The sequence below is a fragment of the Triturus cristatus genome, chromosome 3_1, assembly GCF_964204655.1.
Source record: "Triturus cristatus chromosome 3_1, aTriCri1.1, whole genome shotgun sequence".
Lineage (NCBI taxonomy): Eukaryota > Metazoa > Chordata > Amphibia > Caudata > Salamandridae > Triturus > Triturus cristatus.
The window spans coordinates 122,201,429-122,223,409 of record NC_140583.1 but is presented as its reverse complement, the minus strand read 5'-3'; the positions used below and the strand labels follow the sequence as shown (position 1 = coordinate 122,223,409).

General features: G+C 45.6%; 1 protein-coding gene across 4 annotated transcripts in view; it reads right to left on the bottom strand.

Annotated features, from left to right (window-relative positions):
• ANO1 (anoctamin 1) overlaps positions 1–21,981 on the bottom strand; it is an 852,930-nt gene that overhangs the window by 336,014 nt on the left and 494,935 nt on the right. For all 4 annotated transcript variants that reach the window (XM_085643533.1, XM_085643534.1, XM_085643535.1 and 1 more), the window contains one exon: positions 14,008–14,106. In XM_085643533.1, the coding sequence (XP_085499659.1) occupies positions 14,008–14,106 (99 nt within the window). The remainder of the gene's footprint in view (positions 1–14,007; positions 14,107–21,981) is intronic.

The following is a 21,981-nucleotide window of genomic DNA, read 5'->3' as shown; positions in this document are numbered from 1 at the left end:
TGCCAGATCCTCAAACTGGAGACCAAGTGCCACTTTACACAAGTGTCTCTAAGGATAACTTGGCAAAACAGCCTGAGGCTTACTCCAGAAGGGGATGTGAGCGGGACACAGCCTTTACAACACAGGCCCTTACCACGCAGTGCCTTTAACACACAGCTTTTACCACGCATACATTTCCCACACATGCATTTTTTGGTGCTTTCACATGCATACCATTACCACACAGGTAAAGTCTAGTTATGGTAAGTATATATTTGTGTGTGTGTGTATGTTCTGCCCTGTGAAGAATAAAGCTGCTTTTGATGATCGAGTGGGCTCGTGTGGATTCTTTTCTGGCTTGGAATCAACTGTTTCGAAATATATATTACCTACTGGCGGTCGCCAGTAGGTAGTTATAGTTAGGACCCTGTTTCCATAGGAAATCCGCAACATTCTATTTTGAATAACTTTGGCGCCGGTCGACGAATCCTCGCGAATTTCTCAAAATAGGTGGGGTGCTACGCTCCGCTCCTACCCTGAAAGTCTCGGGGGGATTCGTCAAGCGGGGGCTGAGATAAAAGGGGGGTCCCAAAACGCATTTTTCCCATGCATTTTTCCATAGGACCTTTAGACAGGGCTACAGCCCGAACGGCTGAACAGAATTACTAGAAATTTGGCAGAGAGGTAGTCCTCAGGTCAAGGAAGTGCCTTTTGTAGGTTTGGTGTAAATCTGTTCAGTAGATTCTGAGAAAATAGCCTTTAAATCAATATATATATCTGAGCCAGCTTACGGTACGCTTACCGTAAGCTTACCGTACGCGTACGGTGGCGTGCGCGAGCGCGATTCTGATTGGCTGTTACATCTAAGTAAACATTCGAATCGGTCGAAACCAGGAAGCGGCGGCCGCCATTTTCTCTCTCGCACTCTGAGGGGGGGGCTGTAAACAAAGGCAAAAAACATATAAAGGGGCTGTTTAGACAGCGCCCATGCACATAGCCATGTTAGTTGAGTCCTCAAAGATCCCCCAAGGCCAAAAACGGTAAAAAAAATTTTTTTGAAAATTTCGCCGATTACGCTTACCGTACGCGTACGGTGCGCTTACGCTAAAAATTGTAATTAAAAAAAAAAACCACTCTCTGTGCATGGCATATTATTGTCATCACTTACAAATTAAATTTAACAGATTACCTATCACAAGGAAGCGCATAATATGTCCTCCATGTGCACACGGTGCGTAACGTGGGCACGCGGTGCGCGTAGCGCACTGCGTGCCCACCTTGCGTGTACGGCACTAACTGCGTAAAGTGGGTGCGCGAAGCGCACCGCATGCTCACTGTGCGCGCACGGTGCGCGAAGCACACCGTGCGTGCACGGAACGAACTGCGTTAAGTGGGCGTGCACGCCACGAATGGCGTAAAGCAACTTAGCATTTAAAAAAACGTACAAATTCACTGAAAAAACCATAGGTTTCACACACGTTATAGTTAGGAATTAGCATTTAAAAAACCTTGCAAATTCACTGAAAAAACCATAGGTTTAAGACATGTTATAGTTAGCGGAAATTTTACTGATAAAAAACCAATGAAATTCCCCCGTTATAGTTAGTGCAGGCAACTATAACTCACGCGACCGCAATCTTCTGCTAATGACATATGTGTCTTTATGAAAAAAAAATATTTGTAATATATGTATAGCTTAAAATTTATGGAAGAAGACATGGGCAAATAAGTGTCTAAATACAGTATTAGCATCAGCAGAGGATTGCGGTCGCGTGAGTTATAGTTGCCTGCACTAACTATAACGGGGGAATTTCAATGGTTTTTTATCAGTAAAATTTCCGCTAACTATAACATGTCTGAAACCTATGGTTTTTTCAGTGAATATATATATATATATGCACATTTAAGGGTTTAAGGGCGGGTTGGATTGGAGGGGTATTTTTAGGGCTTAGAGGGGGCTAAGGGTATCGGGTTGTAATGGTATGTTGAGGGTGTAGGAATGGGTAAGGGTATTGGATTGTAAGGTTATTTTTAGGATTTAAGGGTAAGGGCAATTTCACGCTTTAGGGTGGGTAACAGGACTGGGTTGCAACCTGATTTTTAGGATTTAAGGGTGTGTAAACCTATTGGGTGGAAAGGGGTTTCTTATGGATTAGGGGTGGGTAAGGGTATTGGGTAGTGAGGGTATTTTTAGGGTTTACAGGTGAGTAATGGTATTGGGTTGTTAGGGTGATATTAGGGTTTAGGGGTGGGTAAGAGTATTGGGCGGAAAGAGTATTTTTAGGGTTGGGTAAGAGTCATTGCGGGGAAAGGTATTTTTAGGGTTAAGGATTGGCTAAGGGTATTCAGGTGTAAGAGGTTTTTTTAGGGTTTATAGGTGGGTAAGGGCATTAGGTTTAAGAGTATTTTTAGTGTTTAGTGGTGGTCAAAGGATATGAGGTTGTAAGGGTGTGTTTAGTGTTTAGGGGTGGGTAAGGGTATTGGTGGAAAGGGTACTTTTAGGGTTTAGTAGTGGGTAACTGTATTGGGCTGTAAGGGTCATTCTAGGATTTAGGGTGGGTAAGGGGACTGGGTTCTAAAGGTGTTTTTAGGGAAGGGTATTGGGTTGCAAGAGTATTTTTACGGTTGAATAAGGGTAATTTTTATCTTTTTTTGGGGAGACCAAGAGCGGCCAGTCCATTGGGGCTGAAGGGCCCCGCATCTCCACCTTTACCCTCTCATGAACAGTGTCTGGTAAGCTGCACAAAGGTTAGCCTGACAGACACTGTTCACTTTCAGTTCAAGCAGCCAGGAGCTAGACATGCCCATTTAACGCAGGCTCCTGGCTGCCTGAGCTCAACTTTGCTAGGCTGAGGAAGTCACAGATCATGTGGGTGTGACGTCCACAGCTTAGCCAAGGTCCCTATGGCCCTTCCCTCAGTGATAAGGGGTAGCATCACACATTGCCTCACACCTGGGTGCTTCAGTTCAAGCAAGCCTGGCTGAAGACGGCTGAAATACCAGAAACCGGTCCTAGGAAGCTTGTTTCCGGTCCAGGGAAGACATGGCTTGGCAGTTTGGGCTGGACTGTTCCCATGAGGCACAGGGTCAGACTGATTTGCATATGGCCATGTCTGAACTGGGGTGGCAGAGTGGGCTAAAGAACGGTGATGGATTAAACCCAGATCAGTTGACTGGGGGTGAGTGCTTGCAATGTTCAACACTCCGTCCATCATTTCCTTTGGTTTTTGCTTTGTTCGCCATAAGTTGGCAGGGTATGCTCAGACGTGAGTCCCGTGCTCACTTTGCCACTGGATTCAAGCAAGCCTGGCTGAAGACGGCTGAAATGCCAGAAACCGGTCCTAGGAAGCTTGTTTCCGGTCCAGGGAAGACATGGCTTGGCAGTTCGGGCTGGACTGTTCCCATGAGGCACAGGGTCAGACTGATTTGCATATGGCCATGTCTGAACTTGGGTGGCAGAGTGGGCTAAAGAACGGTGATGGATTAAACCCAGATCAGTTGACTGGGGGTGAGTGCTTGCAATGTTCAACACTCCGTCCATCATTTCCTTTGGTTTTTGCTTTGTTCGCAATAAGTTGGCAGGGTATGCTCAGACGTGAGTCCCTTGCTCACTTTGCCACTGGATTCAAGCAAGCCTGGCTGAAGACGGCTGAAATGCCAAAAAACGGTCCTAGGAAGCTTGTTTCCGGTCCAGGGAAGACATGGCTTGGCAGTTCGGGCTGGACTGTTCCCATGAGGCACAGGGTCAGACTGATTTGCATATGGCCATGTCTGAACTTGGGTGGCAGAGTGGGCTAAAGAACGGTGATGGATTAAACCCAGATCAGTTGACTGGGGGTGAGTGCTTGCAATGTTCAACACTCCGTCCATCATTTCCTTTGGTTTTTGCTTTGTTCGCCATAAGTTGGCAGGGTATGCTCAGACGTGAGTCCCTTGCTCACTTTGCCACTGGATTCAAGCAAGCCTGGCTGAAGACGGCTGAAATGCCAGAAACCGGTCCTAGGAAGCTTGTTTCCGGTCCAGGGAAGACATGGCTTGGCAGTTCGGGCTGGACTGTTCCCATGAGGCACAGGGTCAGACTGATTTGCATATGGCCATGTCTGAACTTGGGTGGCAGAGTGGGCTAAAGAACGGTGATGGATTAAACCCAGATCAGTTGACTGGGGGTAAGTGCTTGCAATGTTCAACACTCCGTCCATCATTTCCTTTGGTTTTTGCTTTGTTCGTCATAAGTTGGCAGGGTATGCTCAGACGTGAGTCCCTTGCTCACTTTGCCACTGGATTCAAGCAAGCCTGGCTGAAGACGGCTGAAATGCCAGAAACCGGTCCTAGGAAGCTTGTTTCCGGTCCAGGGAAGACATGGCTTGGCAGTTCAGGCTGGACTGTTCCCATGAGGCACAGGGTCAGACTGATTTGCATATGGCCATGTCTGAACTTGGGTGGCAGAGTGGGCTAAAGAACGGTGATGGATTAAACCCAGATCAGTTGACTGGGGGTGAGTGCTTGCAATGTTCAACACTCCGTCCATCATTTCCTTTGGTTTTTGCTTTGTTCGCAATAAGTTGGCAGGGTATGCTCAGACGTGAGTCCCTTGCTCACTTTGCCACTGGATTCAAGCAAGCCTGGCTGAAGACGGCTGAAATGCCAAAAAACGGTCCTAGGAAGCTTGTTTCCGGTCCAGGGAAGACATGGCTTGGCAGTTCGGGCTGGACTGTTCCCATGAGGCACAGGGTCAGACTGATTTGCATATGGCCATGTCTGAACTTGGGTGGCAGAGTGGGCTAAAGAACGGTGATGGATTAAACCCAGATCAGTTGACTGGGGGTGAGTGCTTGCAATGTTCAACACTCCGTCCATCATTTCCTTTGGTTTTTGCTTTGTTCGCCATAAGTTGGCAGGGTATGCTCAGACGTGAGTCCCTTGCTCACTTTGCCACTGGATTCAAGCAAGCCTGGCTGAAGACGGCTGAAATGCCAGAAACCGGTCCTAGGAAGCTTGTTTCCGGTCCAGGGAAGACATGGCTTGGCAGTTCGGGCTGGACTGTTCCCATGAGGCACAGGGTCAGACTGATTTGCATATGGCCATGTCTGAACTTGGGTGGCAGAGTGGGCTAAAGAACGGTGATGGATTAAACCCAGATCAGTTGACTGGGGGTAAGTGCTTGCAATGTTCAACACTCCGTCCATCATTTCCTTTGGTTTTTGCTTTGTTCGTCATAAGTTGGCAGGGTATGCTCAGACGTGAGTCCCTTGCTCACTTTGCCACTGGATTCAAGCAAGCCTGGCTGAAGACGGCTGAAATGCCAGAAACCGGTCCTAGGAAGCTTGTTTCCGGTCCAGGGAAGACATGGCTTGGCAGTTCAGGCTGGACTGTTCCCATGAGGCACAGGGTCAGACTGATTTGCATATGGCCATGTCTGAACTTGGGTGGCAGAGTGGGCTAAAGAACGGTGATGGATTAAACCCAGATCAGTTGACTGGGGGTGAGTGCTTGCAATGTTCAACACTCCGTCCATCATTTCCTTTGGTTTTTGCTTTGTTCGCCATAAGTTGGCAGGATTGGATAAAAAGTGAGTCCCTTGCTCACTTTGCCACTGGATTCAAGCAAGCCTGGCTGAAGACGGCTGAATTGCCAGAAACCGGTCCTAGGAAGCTTGTTTCCGGTCCAGGGAAGACATGGCTTGGCAGTTCGGGCTGGACTGTTCCCATGAGGCACAGGGTCAGACTGATTTGCATATAGCCATGTCTGAACTTGGGTGGCAGAGTGGGCTAAAGAACGGTGATGGATTAAACTTAGATCAGTTGACTGGGGGTGAGTGCTTGCAATGTTCAACACTCCGTCCATCATTTCCTTCGGTTTTTGCTTTGTTCGCCATAAGTTGGCAGGGTATGCTCAGACGTGAGTCCCTTGCTCACTTTGCCACTGGATTCAAGCAAGCCTGGCTGAAGACGGCTGAAATGCCAGAAACCAGTCCTAGGAAGCTTGTTTCCGGTCCAGGGAAGACATGGCTTGGCAGTTTGGGCTGGACTGTTCCCATGAGGCACAGGGTCAGACTGATTTGCATATGGCCATGTCTGAACTTGGGTGGCAGAGTGGGCTAAAGAACGGTAATGGATTAAACCCAGATCAGTTGACTGGGGGTGAGTGCTTGCAATGTTCAACACTCCGTCCATCATTTCCTTTGGTTTTTGCTTTGTTCAATCAATCAATCAAAGGCATTTATAAAGCGCATTACTCACCCGGAGGGTCTCAAGGGGTGGGGGGTCCGCTACTGCTCGAACAGCCAGGTCTTGAGCTTCTTCCTGAAGGAGAGGTGGTCTTGGGTCAGGCGTAGGTCGGGAGGGAGGAAGTTCCAGGTCTTGGCGGCCAGGTGGGAGAAGGAGCTTCCTCCTGTTGTCGCTCTTCGGATGCGGGGGACGGCGGCGAGGGCGTGACTGGTCGATCGGAGATGGCGTTTGGGAGCGTAGAAGTTGAGGCGGCTGTTGAGGTAACTCGGGCCTTGGTTGTGTAGGGCTTTGTGTGCGTGGGTGAGGAGCCGGAAGGTAATTCTCTTGTTGACCGGGAGCCAGTGCAGGTCTCTCAGGTGTCTGGAGATGTGGCTCTGTCTGGGGATGTCGAGGATGAGTCTCGCTGAGGCGTTCTGGATCCGCTGGAGTCTCTTCTGGAGCCTGGCGGTGGTTCCGGCGTAGAGGGCGTTGCCGTAGTCCAGACGGCTGGTGACGAGGGCCTGGGTGACCGTCTTCCTGGTCTTGGTGGGGATCCACCGGAAGATCTTACGTAGCATGCGCAGGATGTTGAAACAAGATGAGGAGACGGCGTTGACTTGTCTGGTCATGGAGAGGGAGGAGTCCAGGACGAAGCCCAGGTTGCGTGCGTGGTCTGTCGGTTTGGGTGCGGTGCCCAGGGCGGGGGGCCACCAGGAGTCGTCCCAGGCGGAGGGCGAGGAGCCCAGGATGAGGACTTCCGTCTTGTCTGAGTTCAGTTTCAAGCGGCTGGTCGTCATCCATTCGGCTACGTCTTTCATCCCTTGGTGTAGGTTGGCTCTGGCGGTGGCGGGGTCGTTGGTGAGGGAGAGGATCAGCTGTGTGTCGTCGGCGTAGGAGATGATGTTGAGGTTGTGTTGGCGTGCGATGGCCGCAAGGGGGCTCATGTAGACATTGAAGAGGGTGGGGCTGAGCGAGGAGCCTTGGGGAACGCCGCAGATGACTTCTGTTGCTGCAGATCTGAACGGGGGTAGGCGAACTCTCTGTGTCCTTCCAACGAGGAAGGAGATGATCCAATCCAGTGCCTTCTCCTGGATTCCGACGTTGTTGAGGCGCTGCACTAGGGTGCGGTGGCAGACAGTGTCGAATGCCGTGGAGAGGTCTAGGAGGATGAGGGCCGCTGTTTCTCCGTTGTCCAGCAGGGCTCGGATGTCATCGGTGGCAGCGATGAGGGCGGTTTTGGTGCTGTGGTTGGCCCGGAAGCCAGACTGTGAGGGGTCGAGGGATCCATTCGTCTCGAGGAAGGCGGCCAGCTGCTTGTTGACTGTCTTCTCGATGACTTTGGCTGGAAACGGGAGGAGCGAGATGGGGCGGTAGTTCTTGAGTTCGGTGGGGTCCGCTGTTGGTTTCTTTAGTAGAGCGCTGAGATCGGCGTGCTTCCAGCTCTCCGGGAAGGTGGCGGTGTCGAAGGAGGTGTTGATGATGTCCCGCAGGTGGGGTGCGATGACAGCGTCGGCCTTGTTGAAGACGTGGTGAGGGCAGGGGTCGGTTGGGGATCCGGAGTGGATGGAGTTCATCGTGCGGATGGTGCCTTCGGTGTTGATTGGTGTCCAGGTGCTCAGGGTGGTGGTGGGGGGCGTTGGTGCGGTCGTGGGGGGTGTTGTTTGTGTGCTGAAGCTGTTGTGTATGTCAGCGATCTTGTTGTGGAAGTACGAGGCGAGGGAGTTGCAGAGGTCTTGCGATGGGGTGATGTTGTTGTTTCCGGCGTTGGGGTTGGAGAGCTCTTTCACGATGTTGAAGAGTTCCTTGCTGTTGTGTGCGTTGTTGTTCAGGCGGTCCTTGAATGCTGTTTTCTTGGTGGCGTGGATCAGTTGATGGTGCTTTCGGGTGGCGAGCTTGAGGGTAGTCATGTTGTCCGGTGTTGGGTCTCTTCTCCAGGCTTTCTCGAGGGCTCGGGAGTTCTTCTCGCCATAAGTTGGCATAAGTTGGCAGGGTATGCTCAGACGTGAGTCCCTTGCTCACTTTGCCACTGGATTCAAGCAAGCCTGGCTGAAGACGGCTGAAATGCCAGAAACCGGTCCTAGGAAGCTTGTTTCCGGTCCAGGGAAGACATGGCTTGGCAGTACGGGCTGGACAGTTCCCATGAGGCACAGGGTCAGACTGATTTGCATATGGCTATGTCTGAACTTGGGTGGCAGAGTGGGCTAAAGAACGGTGATGGATTAAACCCAGATCAGTTGACTGGGGTGAGTGCTTGCAATGTTCAACACTCCGTCCATCATTTCCTTTGGTTTTTGCTTTGTTCGCCATAAGTTGGCAGGGTATGCTCAGACGTGAGTCCCTTGCTCACTTTGCCACTGGATTCAAGCAAGCCTGGCTGAAGAAGGCTGAAATGCCAGAAACCGGTCCTAGGAAGCTTGTTTCCGGTCCAGGGAAGACATGGCTTGGCAGTTCGGGCTGGACTGTTCCCATGAGGCACAGGGTCAGACTGATTTGCATATGGCCATGTCTGAACTTGGGTGGCAGAGTGGGCTAAAGAACGGTGATGGATTAAACCCAGATCAGTTGACTGGGGGTGAGTGCTTGCAATGTTCAACACTCCGTCCATCATTTCCTTTGGTTTTTGCTTTGTTCGCCATAAGTTGGCAGGGTATGCTCAGACGTGAGTCCCTTGCTCACTTTGCCACTGGATTCAAGCAAGCCTGGCTGAAGACGGCTGAAATGCCAGAAACCGGTCCTAGGAAGCTTGTTTCCGGTCCAGAGAAGACATGGCTTGGCAGTTCGGGCTGGACTGTTCCCATGAGGCACAGGGTCAGACTGATTTGCATATGGCCATGTCTGAACTTGGGTGGCAGAGTGGGCTAAAGAACGGTGATGGATTAAACCCAGATCAGTTGACTGGGGGTGAGTGCTTGCAATGTTCAACACTCCGTCCATCATTTCTTTTGATTTTTGCTTCAGTTTTAAGCCCTGAAGCGCCCAGGGTTCAGTGTCAATCAGTGACACTTCATCACAGAGTGGGGTGGGGTCAACAGTCTCAGTGACCCCATCCCACTCTGTGATGACGTTGGGACTGCTGCCTTCCCTCATTGTCTGGCCTTAGGTTAGCTAATGAGGGAAGGCAGCAGTCCCAAGCCTCCTGGAACCTCTGAGGCTGAGCTGGCTGAAGGTAAGTGTTTGTTTTTGTTTTAAACTGTTTTATTGCGGGCGTGCATGTATGTATGAATGTTTGGTAAAGAGTGTTGTCAAAGTATGTGTTTGTGTGCATGCATGCATGTGTGCGTGTGTATGCTTACATTGCTTTGAGTGTTACGTGTATGTGTGTGCGTGTGTGCGTGAGAGTGTGTCCCGTCCGCCCCCCCTCCCTCCAAAACGTACCGGCCGCAACTGGGGGAGACACCCCAAACCCCCCATTATTCTTCGATATATGATCTTTATTTTTATTGGGGGACCCCAACCCCCAAATGTCCCTTTATTAAATACCCAAAATAAAAATTATAAAGATTTAACTGGAAATATATATCACCAAGCTATGTCTAATACATCTACATCAGCTGGAATTATGCCATATAGTTAGTAAGATCTACCTTCCGCCGAAAGATGCAAAAAAAGAATACGATGAGGGCCATTTATAATCAACTGATTCGACACTATGGAATGCTACATACATGCATGTGTACGCTCGCGCATGTGAACAAACACACACACACACACCCATCCCCCGCCCGAGGGTCTTATTTCCAAGAGGCTTGCAATGCCTGAGCGTCACTATTTTTGACCCTCCAGTGGCGCAGAGCTCGCAATCATATCTATAAGGCGATGCAAAGCCATCCTGCGTAGCTTTGCATCGACTCATAGATATTGAGTAAGGCACGGCAGTGTAAAGGAGGCGTTGCGGTGGGTGTTCACACACAACGCCCATGGATTTTAATGATGCCCAAGATTTACAAAATCACATAAACCTGGAACAGCGTCAAAACTTTATGTCTCCCTAGAGCTGGCGTAACAAGGAGAAATGTTTGTATTTCTCCTCTTTTTTTCCTCTCTCTAAGCAAAACACCTCTCAGGATTCTTTTTGTTAAGGAAGGTGCCTTTCCTGTACAAAAACAATCTTGCATACAACACAGACACCCTTGCACCATGGTGCAAGGGTGCCCGCATTGGTGCTAACCAGTCCATTGTGCGCATGCGCAAGGAGAAAGGACAGGAATGCACCATATTTTATAAATATGGTGCATTCCTGCTCTTTCACAATGGCGTAGGGCAGCGCCACAAGAAGACTTACGATCCTGCCCTACGCCAATTCCTTGAAAATGAGTGCCCTCGTTTCCAGCAATATCATTCTTGAAATAACCTATTTGCAGTGTCATCTGCCTGCAGGAAAAATAAATCTACCTTCATCAAAAACGTTTTGTGAATTTCATGTTTGTGTAGTGTTTTATAAATCATACTTCTGATCTTCAGAAAACACACATGAGGCCTTTGAACACAGCCCAGGTTTTATATGCCTGCAAACAAATATTACGTTACCAAAAACAACAGCTATTTGTGTTTGCAGGATTTAGTCACCTTTAAAGTCTGCATTTTAAAGCAGCTGTGGTTTGCGTTCAAAGAATCATTCTTGGTGTTGGATGTATAGGCTGTGCAAACATATTCTAGGGGTGTGTAGCATCCATGGCCGGAAGTTGTCATTGTCTGTAATGAGTGTCTAGCAAGAGTAGTCTAACAAAAGTGGCTTGCAAGCAGCCATTATTTTGCAGGTGTCATCCATGCAGTGTAAACCACAGCAGCCAGTAGTTGTGCTTGACAGGCATTCATAGCTGCAGGCGCGCTTTCATTCCAACCGGTGGTCTAGTAGCCACAAGCACCGCAATTTGTGGTTAAAAAAACGTATCCACCTAGAGTGGATCATAGCTACAAGTGTTTTCCATCCTTGTTGAAGGTGGAGCATGTGCTGTGGTGGATACATTGTGAGTTTGTCCATTAGATACATACTCTCCCTCTCCAATAACCCACCAAACACCTGGACCAATGCCTCTGCCTGCATGACCGAAATAGCCAGATTGAAAAAACACAATAGTTTCAAGCTCAACACCGACCAGATGAAAGTAGCAATCTTTGGCAAAGACACCTCGCTCTGGTAGTCTTCTAAATTCAGACCAACACCCCTGCTAGCAGCCAACGCAATCAACATCAGAATAGTAATCAACAACCAACTGACCATGACATGCCACGTGAACGCAGTCTACTTTTGCTGCTACAACATACTCAAGATGCTCCACAAGATCTTCAAATGGCTCCTCACCAACACTCGAACTGTCATCCAAGCCCTCATCACCACCAATCTGTACTACAGCATTACACCCTCTGTTGGAATCAACCCTCATCTGATTAGAACATTTCAGACCTTATAAAACTCAGTGGGTAGCCTCACACCCAACCTTCCACTGCACACTCATATCACCCCATATTTCAAAGACAGCTACTGGCTCCCAATCCACAAAGGAGCACACTTCTAACTTCTCAAGCACACAAACAATCCATTACACAACATGGCCTCACGTACTTCAACAACCAGACAGCTCTTCTCAGCCAGACTCCTACTTGCACACACACACACCTCGAATACGCAGAACTAGATTAATTGGTCATGCCTTCTCCTACCTCACTCATAAAGCCTGGACCAACCTGCAAGAAACTGAAGACCTGGCTCTTCCCCTAGCCCCACCCTGGCTTGCCCCATACAGCTCCTGCTTCAGCATCAGGATACCGTATGGGGGAGTTGTGAGCTACAGAAATATACATAACAAAATAGTTATAAAAGCGTATTGTAAGACATGCTGGGAAAAGAGTAAAGTTAGAAGGAATGCAGGACCTGCCGAGATGGAGAACAGAGATGCAGATGAAGGGATGGACTGGGAACCAAAAACAGCCCTGGCCAAAACAATTTAAACCAGCCCTGCTTCCTTCCTCTTCTCTCCCTCTCCCTCTCTCTCTCTCTCTCTCTCTCTCTCTCTCTCTCTCTCTCTCTCTCTCTCTCTCTCTATGCATCAATTCTCCTAGCTAATCTTTCTCCTAGCCACTCTATCTCTCCGCTCTCGTCCCTCTCTCTTTGACATCCCTCCTTTCACTCTCTTTCCTTCAGCTCTCCTGCCCTCATCTCGGTCTCGGTTTTTCTCCTGTCCCTCATCGATTATGCCCCTGGAATAAAGCCTGGGGAGCAGGAGAGCATCAGAGGTAACCTTGGCCTACGGGGATGCAATGGGCATATGCAGACACAAGAGCAGTGTTCTATGGATAAGAGAATAATTTTTCAATGCTCAAAATAGCAAATTACTCAGGGGGTGGCTACAGGTTGCATGCTATTGAAGGGCCATAAATCTGCATGTGAAAATAACATTACCATGTAGTAATATAGTACCACTACCATCCAATTAAACATCATGCATTGGAAAAGTAGATTCACTGTCATAAACCACACAGATTTCCCAGTACAGTTCCTTTAGCACTAGATCTGAGCATGTGGTACATGTAAGCTACAGTTTGTGTGGGAGGTGGAGGTGGGGATGTGGTGAGTCAGGGAGGGAAGGGGAAGCTATGTTCTGGCAGGAGGAGCAAAGTATGCTTCCCCTGGCTGTTGCTGCACCCAAATCCTCATGTGATTTTTCCAGGTGGAATTAACCCCTGTAAATTGGATCTGGCGTTCCAACACCTGGAAAACCTTATGTTGGAAGACTTGTCCTCTTAGAATCAGATAGAGTGGGATTCCGTATGGCAATGAAACTTCGCTCGACTCATAACTAGAGCCTTAGAATCTCTGGACAGAATAAGGGCACAGAGGACAGGTTTTAACTAGCCCAACGCGGACCATCCAAAATGAGACAACAGGTCACTGCTGACAATCAGTTGTAAAACTGGACAGAAACTTTACCAGTACTGCAGTACCACAGGACTTATTATGTAGGATCATTTCATTTGTGAATTTGTGTTTGGAAAATGATGCTTCAGTTATAAGTGCTTGTCTTAATTAATAGGAGGTGCACCACACAAACCAGTGGTTTTCTTTTAAATTTGGCTTCCACTCTCAAACGATGATCCTTCATTATCCAGTGAAAAATCTTTTTAATGGATAACAAGTTGATATTACATAATCAGGAAATTCTAAAACATACACCTTAAAAAGAAACCATTTTATATGGCTTTGAGATAACAACCTCAAATCCTTTTTTCAGAAAGGCACACAACAAATTTCTACCATAGCGGAAACAATGATTTCATGATGCCGCAAAATTACTGTAAAAACAGGAAAACATACAATTGCAGCATGCCTTTTCCTATGCAGCATTTTACGTAGAAAGTCCCACTCCTGACAGAAGGGGCTTTGTCTATGTGATTGGCAGTTCCCATAAGTTATAAAACAATGTACACAAAAAAGTAACAAAAAACAACATTTGATAGAACTACGTATTGTTCCATAGAGTGCAGAATGCCCACAGGTCCTGTAGTACACATCGCCATATCAAACTACCAGTGCTCCGCCTTTTGTTTCTAGGATATTGTCCAAAGGCACAGTCAGGTCTCTCCTGTGCCCAACAACATAACCAGTCTATGACCACTACACCAAGCTTATTGCAACTGTATCATTTACTCAACTGTTCAATCAGACTCTTCCCACTTTGCTTCTAGTTTGCCCCCAAATGACCCAAAAAGTTAAACTACGTTCCCAACATGACAACTAGCATATTCTTACTTCGTATTATACCCCAAAGAACACAACCAGTCCTGTCCAGTGCACCCAATGGGGTCTCGGTAGCATAGCTCTTACCTTTTTGGTGGGCATCTTAAGTTTCATAAATTCCGCTTCCCTGCACAGGACATTCCAAGGTGCATGTATTTTCACAAACCCCACGCCATGTAATTTGGTCTAAAGTAAAAAATGTAAAACATTAAATTAGCTACAATAAGTGGGATGTCTTTTTCTCAGCAGGCATTTGATCACAAGAAGAACAAATTCTAAAGTGCATTTCTCCAAAAAATGCTAATTGTCATTGTAAAACAGATACTAGATAAATTGTTTGACTGCTCAGTTAAAGATGAAATTATAGCCAAGCAGCGTGTGATGTTAGCAGCAGTAACCAGACTCACTGACCACCTCAGCTCTTCGAAACCTTCTCAGATGACATTGACACTTATATATATATTATTTAGTTTTTTTAATTGAAATCCATATATTACATAAATTAGCATCTTAATATTCATAAATCAAAATTCATCAATAACATCAGATTAGCAGGATTTATAATTTAACATAAAACACCAAATCAAAAATTAAACAAGCTGAAAAATCAGAAACTGCATTTTAGATCCAACGAGATAAAACACATATTGTCTTAAAACAACATCCATTGCCCCATATTCCCATCAATTTTAAACATATACTCATATCTTACATTCCTAAAATATGAACCAAGTAAAAACATATATCAAAAGTGTAACTTGATCCTATATAGTTTACTAAGATCGCAAGAACTATTCTAAACGAAATATAGTGCTACTACTTTTTTCCTAAGGATCATAAAAGCCAGGATACCACCGATGAAAATTCCAATACCAATTCTGCAGATTAAGCATCACCATTAAAAAACTCAGCCCAAATCTTATCGAACTTCTTCAGCCCACCCGTTCATCAGACATATGGTCGTTCACTTCTTTTAACCTGTGCCATTTTCCGGACCCATTCATATTTTGATGGTATTAAATCTGATCGCCATCTTTGGAGTAGAAGTGATCTGGCAACGGCCATTCCGATATATAGGAGTTTAATCGTTTTGTCAGGTAGGCTGAGGTCTGGATCATAACCAAGCACTATCAACAGAGCATTGGGCCCACTTATTAATATGCATTCTGTTGTTAAATAATCAAAAATGTCTATCCAAAATTTCTGGATCAGGGGGCACAGTAATATTATATGCGTCCAATTGGCAGAAGGGTGATTGTGGCACTGAAAACACTGCCCCGAACATTGACACTTATATTGGCAAGATCCTGAACCTAGTAATTAGGGGTGGGCGGAATTTGCGAAAGCGACTTTCGCAAATTATCGCGAAAATGTTCAAAATCTCCGCAAACAAGCGGAAATATCGCGAAGATGCGGAAGTTTTTTTCCGGCATGTTCGCGAGATTTTCTGCATGGTTGCGGGTCGCCAACTTAACCATGTGGTTGCTTGCGGGCGCGGGCATCTTGTTTTCAGTTGTCTCGCGGTGCATGATCGCGAGAAAAAAGACGTGATCGCGCGACACATGACGTCACTGCGGACGCAAACTGTCGCGAGACAGCGCAAATGGCTAAAACAATACAACATCTCATGGAGAACGCGACCGGATCGGGAAAACTTGTCGGCGAACGCGGGGATTCAGGTAAGGCGATCGCGCGCGCGCGAGAATGTATTATTTTACAGCGCGAGCAAGAACCAAATTATCGCAAAGCTGCGGAATGCGGAAATTTTGACATTTCCACGCTCTCCGCGGAACGCGGAAATGCCAAATTATCGCAAATTCCGCGAACGGAACGGAAATTTTGCCCAGGCCTACTAGTAATGCACCAACTAGGAGAGTGCTTTATAGCATATTGTGATCCTCATGCAATCTCAACATTATGCTGGATGAATTGCATCACAGTGATCTTAATTGAGTAGGGAAACCAGAAAAGAATTGTTGTAACAAGGAAGACTAATAATGGTAATAAAGTACCTCCATCACAATGAACTTGTTTATCTAAGGTAGAAATTACAAATATAGCTTTAAATGCTTCAACAAAGATCGACGCATTGCGTAGTGAAAAATACACTCATTGAGTTTAACAATTACCTCACAAGGTGCAGATACTTTGTTAAATTAGGTTTCATCTCTCCTGAATCAGATGATGCATTAGCAAATATTCAAGTTTTGAATTGGACTAAATCCCCTTTGTGTGATTTCCTGGGCTGTGCCTGATTTGAAACTTTCCTGTGTTTTATGTTGTTGTGCACTTCAGTCGAAATATAATTGTACTCATATGTAACTTGAATTCTTTCTTTTTATCTTCTGTCGTCATCGCTTTTTAAAACCTATTTTTATCAAATATGTTACTTTGACTCGCCATTAAGTCACAATATTATTAGCTGAAATCAGATTTATGGGTGATGCAACAGTTCTAGTGCAATTTGTAATGGCTATATAAAAGTGATATGTATGCATAATGATGTGATGATGTTATGCCAAGATGTATACTTAAAACAGTTTTAGAGGGTAAATGTATATTTCTGAATAGTGTTTTAATGTATCCCCTTATATTTTATAGACTGCTATTTAAACAAATAAAATGTTACAACTATTAGTACTAAGGTAGTGCTTCTCCCTTGAAGACACGTAAGCAGCGTATGGTCCCTGCACTCCAGAATCAGAAGATGGCTGTCTGTACAAGATGTACAAATCTATTTCTTTACCTGGTGCATGAAATGGAACATCTGCTGTGTGCGGATTTGAGTTGAGACATTTCAATACACAATAACCTCTGAAGTGAGAATTTCTTTCATGTAACTATTAGACTTTTGAGTGACCAACTTGTGTGTTCGACTACTATCGGATTAATAACAACTAAGCTTTCTAAGATGGTCACAAATTCGTGTGCATGCGTTGTGATGTACTAGTGACCGCAGTGGATTTAAAAAAAATGTTAATTGACCAATCTGAGATAACCAATGACCATTTTAGCACAGTAAGCTAATAAAAAGAAAGAACACATGATAGCACTTGTGTCAGTACTTCACAAAATTATTTTTTGGAACAATAATTTAAACAATTAAACATGGGCATGAAGTAGAAGCACAGGAAGAAACAAACAAGTGAGGAAGCGAGTTGCTTAGCAGCAGGGTGCCGCTGCCAGGTCCCCACACAATCGATTATTTAAAAGGAAAAAAATTAATTAAAAAGCCCTAAAGCTGGTGGTGGGGGAGTTGTGGGATGGTGGTAGTGAGTAGACGATGCTGTGCACTCCCATGGACTGTTGTTATGTTATGTTATGTTATGCGATTTATTGAGCGTATGGCTGTCCCAGCAAAGGGACGTCCCAGCGATAAAGAGCAGGGAGAGAGTAGAATGAGATGATTAAGCTACTGAAATAACCATGTCTGTACTGCCTTTCTAAACACCAAGAGATTGGGAGTGTTCCTGATAGCAAGAGGCAATGAGTTCCATGGAGTAGGAACTAACACCTTGAAAGAACGGCCTCCGGCTCTGGCTCTACGGAAGCGAGGCACCTCCATCAAATATAAATCCGCAGAGCGCAAGGCACGGGAGGGAACATAGTGGTGGCCCAGGATTCTGAGGATCACCGGGCCGAAGCCAGTCAAAACTTTGTGAATAACCCAAAGTGCTTTGAACCTGAATCTTTGCTCCACGGGAAGCCAGTGAAGGCGGTGCCACACTCCTGAGAACGAGCTATATTAGACAGTGCAAATAAAGTGCGAGCTGCCTCTTTCAGGGTGCGTTAGAGCCTATTTATCACAGATTTGTTAGCATCTAACAGGAGGCTGTTACAATAATCCAGCCTAGCCAGGATCGTGGCTTGTACAACCAGCTGGCGCGTGCGAGGGTCAAACAGACCCTAAATGGGTTTAAGTCCGCGCAAAATACCAAAACAGGTCCCTGCCACAGACTTAGCATGCTCCTCATACAAGAGTGCAGTATCCAGCCGTATGCCGAGAATTTTTACGGCGTAGGGGGATTACCCAACATTGGCGGCCACCAGTTATTGCCCCACCGGTGTGAGTTTCTGCCAAGCAAGAGGATCTCAGTTTTAGATGAATTTAATTGAAGACAGTTTGACTCCATCCACCCCGCTATGGCAGCCAGATCCTCCTGAAATGTAATGATGTCCTGGCTGGAGTCTTTGGAACAAGAAAAAATCAGTTACGCATCGTCTGCATAAGATACCAACTGTGTATTACGAATGTTGGCCAACATGGCCAGCGGACGAACATAGATATTAAATAAGGTGGGACTCAGTGCCAGCCACTGTAAAAAGCTCTTCAACATTCCCGGTCTAAAGCTTTTGTAGCCAGGGATTTAAGTGGGATGAAAAAATTGCTGAGGGTAGGGGTCCCTCAAAGGGGCATGTCTGTTGTAATTAGGGGCGTGGCTTAAAAATAAATTAAGCTTAAAGTCTGTGCTTAGATTACTGTATCACCCAAGTGGTAGTTTGCTACTTCATTTCATCTAGATATATAACACAGAAAGTAACATTACACCTACAACAAGCCAGCACAATTGCTTTTGTGAATGGTTTTTAGTTACATTAGAGAAATAAGCAACAACTATGGCTTTGTTGCATTGCATATTGAAAATGCTTCAGTTCTGAAACGATGAGAGTGTGAAAAAACTATGCCGAGTCTTTTTGAAGTCACATCAAAGTCATGGAAGGGTGGCACTGCTGCAGTGTTCAGTTTTTTTTCACTCTGAGAGTGACGGCAAAAATAGTGAGGCTGATAGAGACCTGTCTCAGCAGCTGCTTTTTAGAACTGCCGGTGCTGAGCACTGGAAGGACCTGGCCCTTTAAAAGCCCTGTCTGTAGCCAAGACCTCAATAGGCCTTGCAGAGGCACACGCGTGTAGTAATAATAATTATACAAAGATTCAGCTTATGACAAAGTCGGGCCTTTCTGCCAAGCATAAGCTTTAAAATGAAAAGAATAACATTGGCACCATGTGACCCGACGCCATGTTGTACACTATCAGTCAAATATATAAATCTTGGAATGTTTACATTCGAAGTCATACTAGTCTTTCTATTTTTATATAAGAGATAACGTAAAAGTACTATGCCAGAATGCACGCTTTGGCTGCCAGATCTCCCAGCACTAACTGATGGCGTTACATCCGATACTGGCCATTGGCAGCACTGGATAAGATGGGCCAGAGGGTCCCATTGACTGCTACTTCCTGTGTTGCAATGATATCCGGCACCTTACTTCATTGGCCAAGTGGGTGTGGAACTCCTCTCCTACCAGGATTTTAGAAAGGCTGAGAACTGACCATCCACACAGGCTCAGTTGTTTCATATCCTGTCAGCTATCTATCTTCCTGAGGCACTTCCTTCCTGAAGGAAGACTGCTATTTATCTTTAATAAGGCACACAACAATCTTCAATGTAATTGAAACTGTACATTTGTAGAATATGTGTAGAAGGTTTTTCGCTGACGCCCTCCTACAACTTTCTTCCTTACTTTATCATTCATTGATTCATTCATGCAAGTTTCGGTCTGCTACAGACCTTGAGCGTGATCTCAATGCAAGCTGAAGTGTTAAAACAGGACGCAGTAGCAGAGGCCAAGCCTCTCTTTTAAGCATTAAATATGCAAGGACTTGATGGGTCCAAATGTTGCCACTAATGATTTTTTTTTTTACAGGAGTCACTATGCAATGTGCTTTTGTTTGCAAATTGATAACTTTTTGACGAAGTGAAACAGAGTTCACATGGCAGCGATGCCTATCAAACTATTTCCCATCTGCTTGTTCCTTCACAGACCAAAAAACACTGCCACACATTGTAAACACTTTAATGACTTTGTAAGTAACGCATTAGAAAAACACCACAAACAGGTCTGTAGATTCCAGTGAGTCAAAAACAGGGCAAGAAGTGCTAATTAGACCCGACACATGATGACATATTGGTACACAAAACAAAAGGTGGCGTGGCTCTAATCCACTTCATTCACTCGGATGAGTTGTGAACCTCCACCTGCCACACCTTTGTACTGTTCCAGGCTGACGCCACCACAATTGATCATCACCACATTTATCTATCGCCCACCTCGGCCCAACCTTCTTACGTGATCTTGATATCCATTTGTTGACAAGATCTTGAACTTCATAAAAACATTTATGATAATTACAAACGTGTTTGTACCACTCCGCGTACTTTCCAATTACAATTTTGCCTCCTTCAGTGCACTCAAAGACCAACACACAATGGTGAACATGCAGCATAAATGACCCTCTCACTGGAAGCCCAAGCCCTAAGCAACACAAACTTAAGTCAAGCCTGGGCCGACTGCCACGAAGGAAGGTATCTCTCATATCTCATGTGAGTTCAGCACATCAAAACTCCTCCTCATTTAACACCCGCTCTGCTGACGCTTCGAATAAATACCTACTGGCCGGTTTAAAGGGTACTTCTCATTGACACTACTTACCTTGACTCTACCACAAATTCACACCTTTACTACTTCACACTTCTTTTTTACATCTCTCCTTCAGCTAATCTTAACTATCATTACAGTCTCAACACATGGTAAACCAACCAACATCCTTCTTTCACCTAAAAGGGTTATGACCATAAAGGAAAATAAACAGCAACCTGGTATGTCCACAGAGTTTAGTCATATATAGCACATACAGATGAGGAGAGCACCCCTCTACCTTAGTATGACTTCAGAATTCTTCCTTTAGTCTAGGCAGACCCTCTCTTACAGATGAGTCCATGGAGAAATGAACACACCAGTTGTTTAACTAGGGAGTTACTCTCCCCTGAACCCTCAATTGCTGCCTTCCTTACCATGAACAGTGCATTCAAGATGAGAAGTTGGGAGTCTACCACGGCCAGAGTGGTGAAACTCGCCAGGCATCCCCAACCTGAAAAAATGAATCTGGACCCTTCTGTTAAACTACGAGTCCATCTCAATCTTCTTTGAGGCCATGTCACTGGAGTTAGTTCTGGGCCACCTAGCCCTCCAGCAAGTGCAAACTGGGATCATTAAAATATCCCCTCTTTGGACCCCACATTCCACTGTATGCTACATACTTGCTATATACTTTCTATAATCTCATTTCAACACATTAAAAACTGAAAATGTCTGAACCATTTCTCATTGCACATCTGAGACACTGGTCAAGCAGTTCCCAGTTGGAAAAAACCAAGAGACCCTTTTACGGTAACTGTCACAACACCAAAGCCAAACCCTAACAGCCATTTGCTTTATACTCAGTTGTGATAAAGTACGCCTCTTCATTGATTGTCTACACCCTAATGCATTGCGCCTTGAATTGCGACAAACTCCACGACCACCTCCTACCCTGCTCCCTTCTTACATATCATTGAATTCATCTATGAATAAGGCCTATCCTTTGCCTAATGGATCAAAGCAATTATCAATCAATCTAATTTCCAACTTAGAATGGCCACGAACCTCACTCATACCTTAATAACAAACAAGTCAGCTCCAGGACACCCTCTTTTGGGCAACAGTTGTGCTTAATGAATGTTCCATCAATCAATCAAGTTGACTTCTTACCCGAGCAATGGGGACACTCTTCATTGCCTGTTGCAATTCCCTAATCTGGACAAGCTCAGAGCTTTTCTCAATGAACTAGAGATCACCCACAATCATGCGCAATTCCTGATCTTCGATATTGAAACTAAAGACCTGCATGCTATGCCCCACCCCTCACTATGACACTTACTTGTTTCCAATCAAAAGAGCATTACAGTAAACAAAACAAAAAAAAGTACACCAAGCAACCCAGACCTGGTCAATGGATTCTAATCCTCCTAATAAGACAATTCAAGAAACTTTTAATGGTGTTGGAGACAAGAATTTTTGGTGTTCTTCCACATTTTTTTTTAATACTAAAGATAACCATATTGCCATTAGAAAAATTAAGCTACAAAGCATCTTTCAAATAGAAGGAATTTTAACAGACGATGGCAGCATGGCCAATACATATATAAGTGCAGCGTTTTTCTAACTTTAATTGTGAGAATG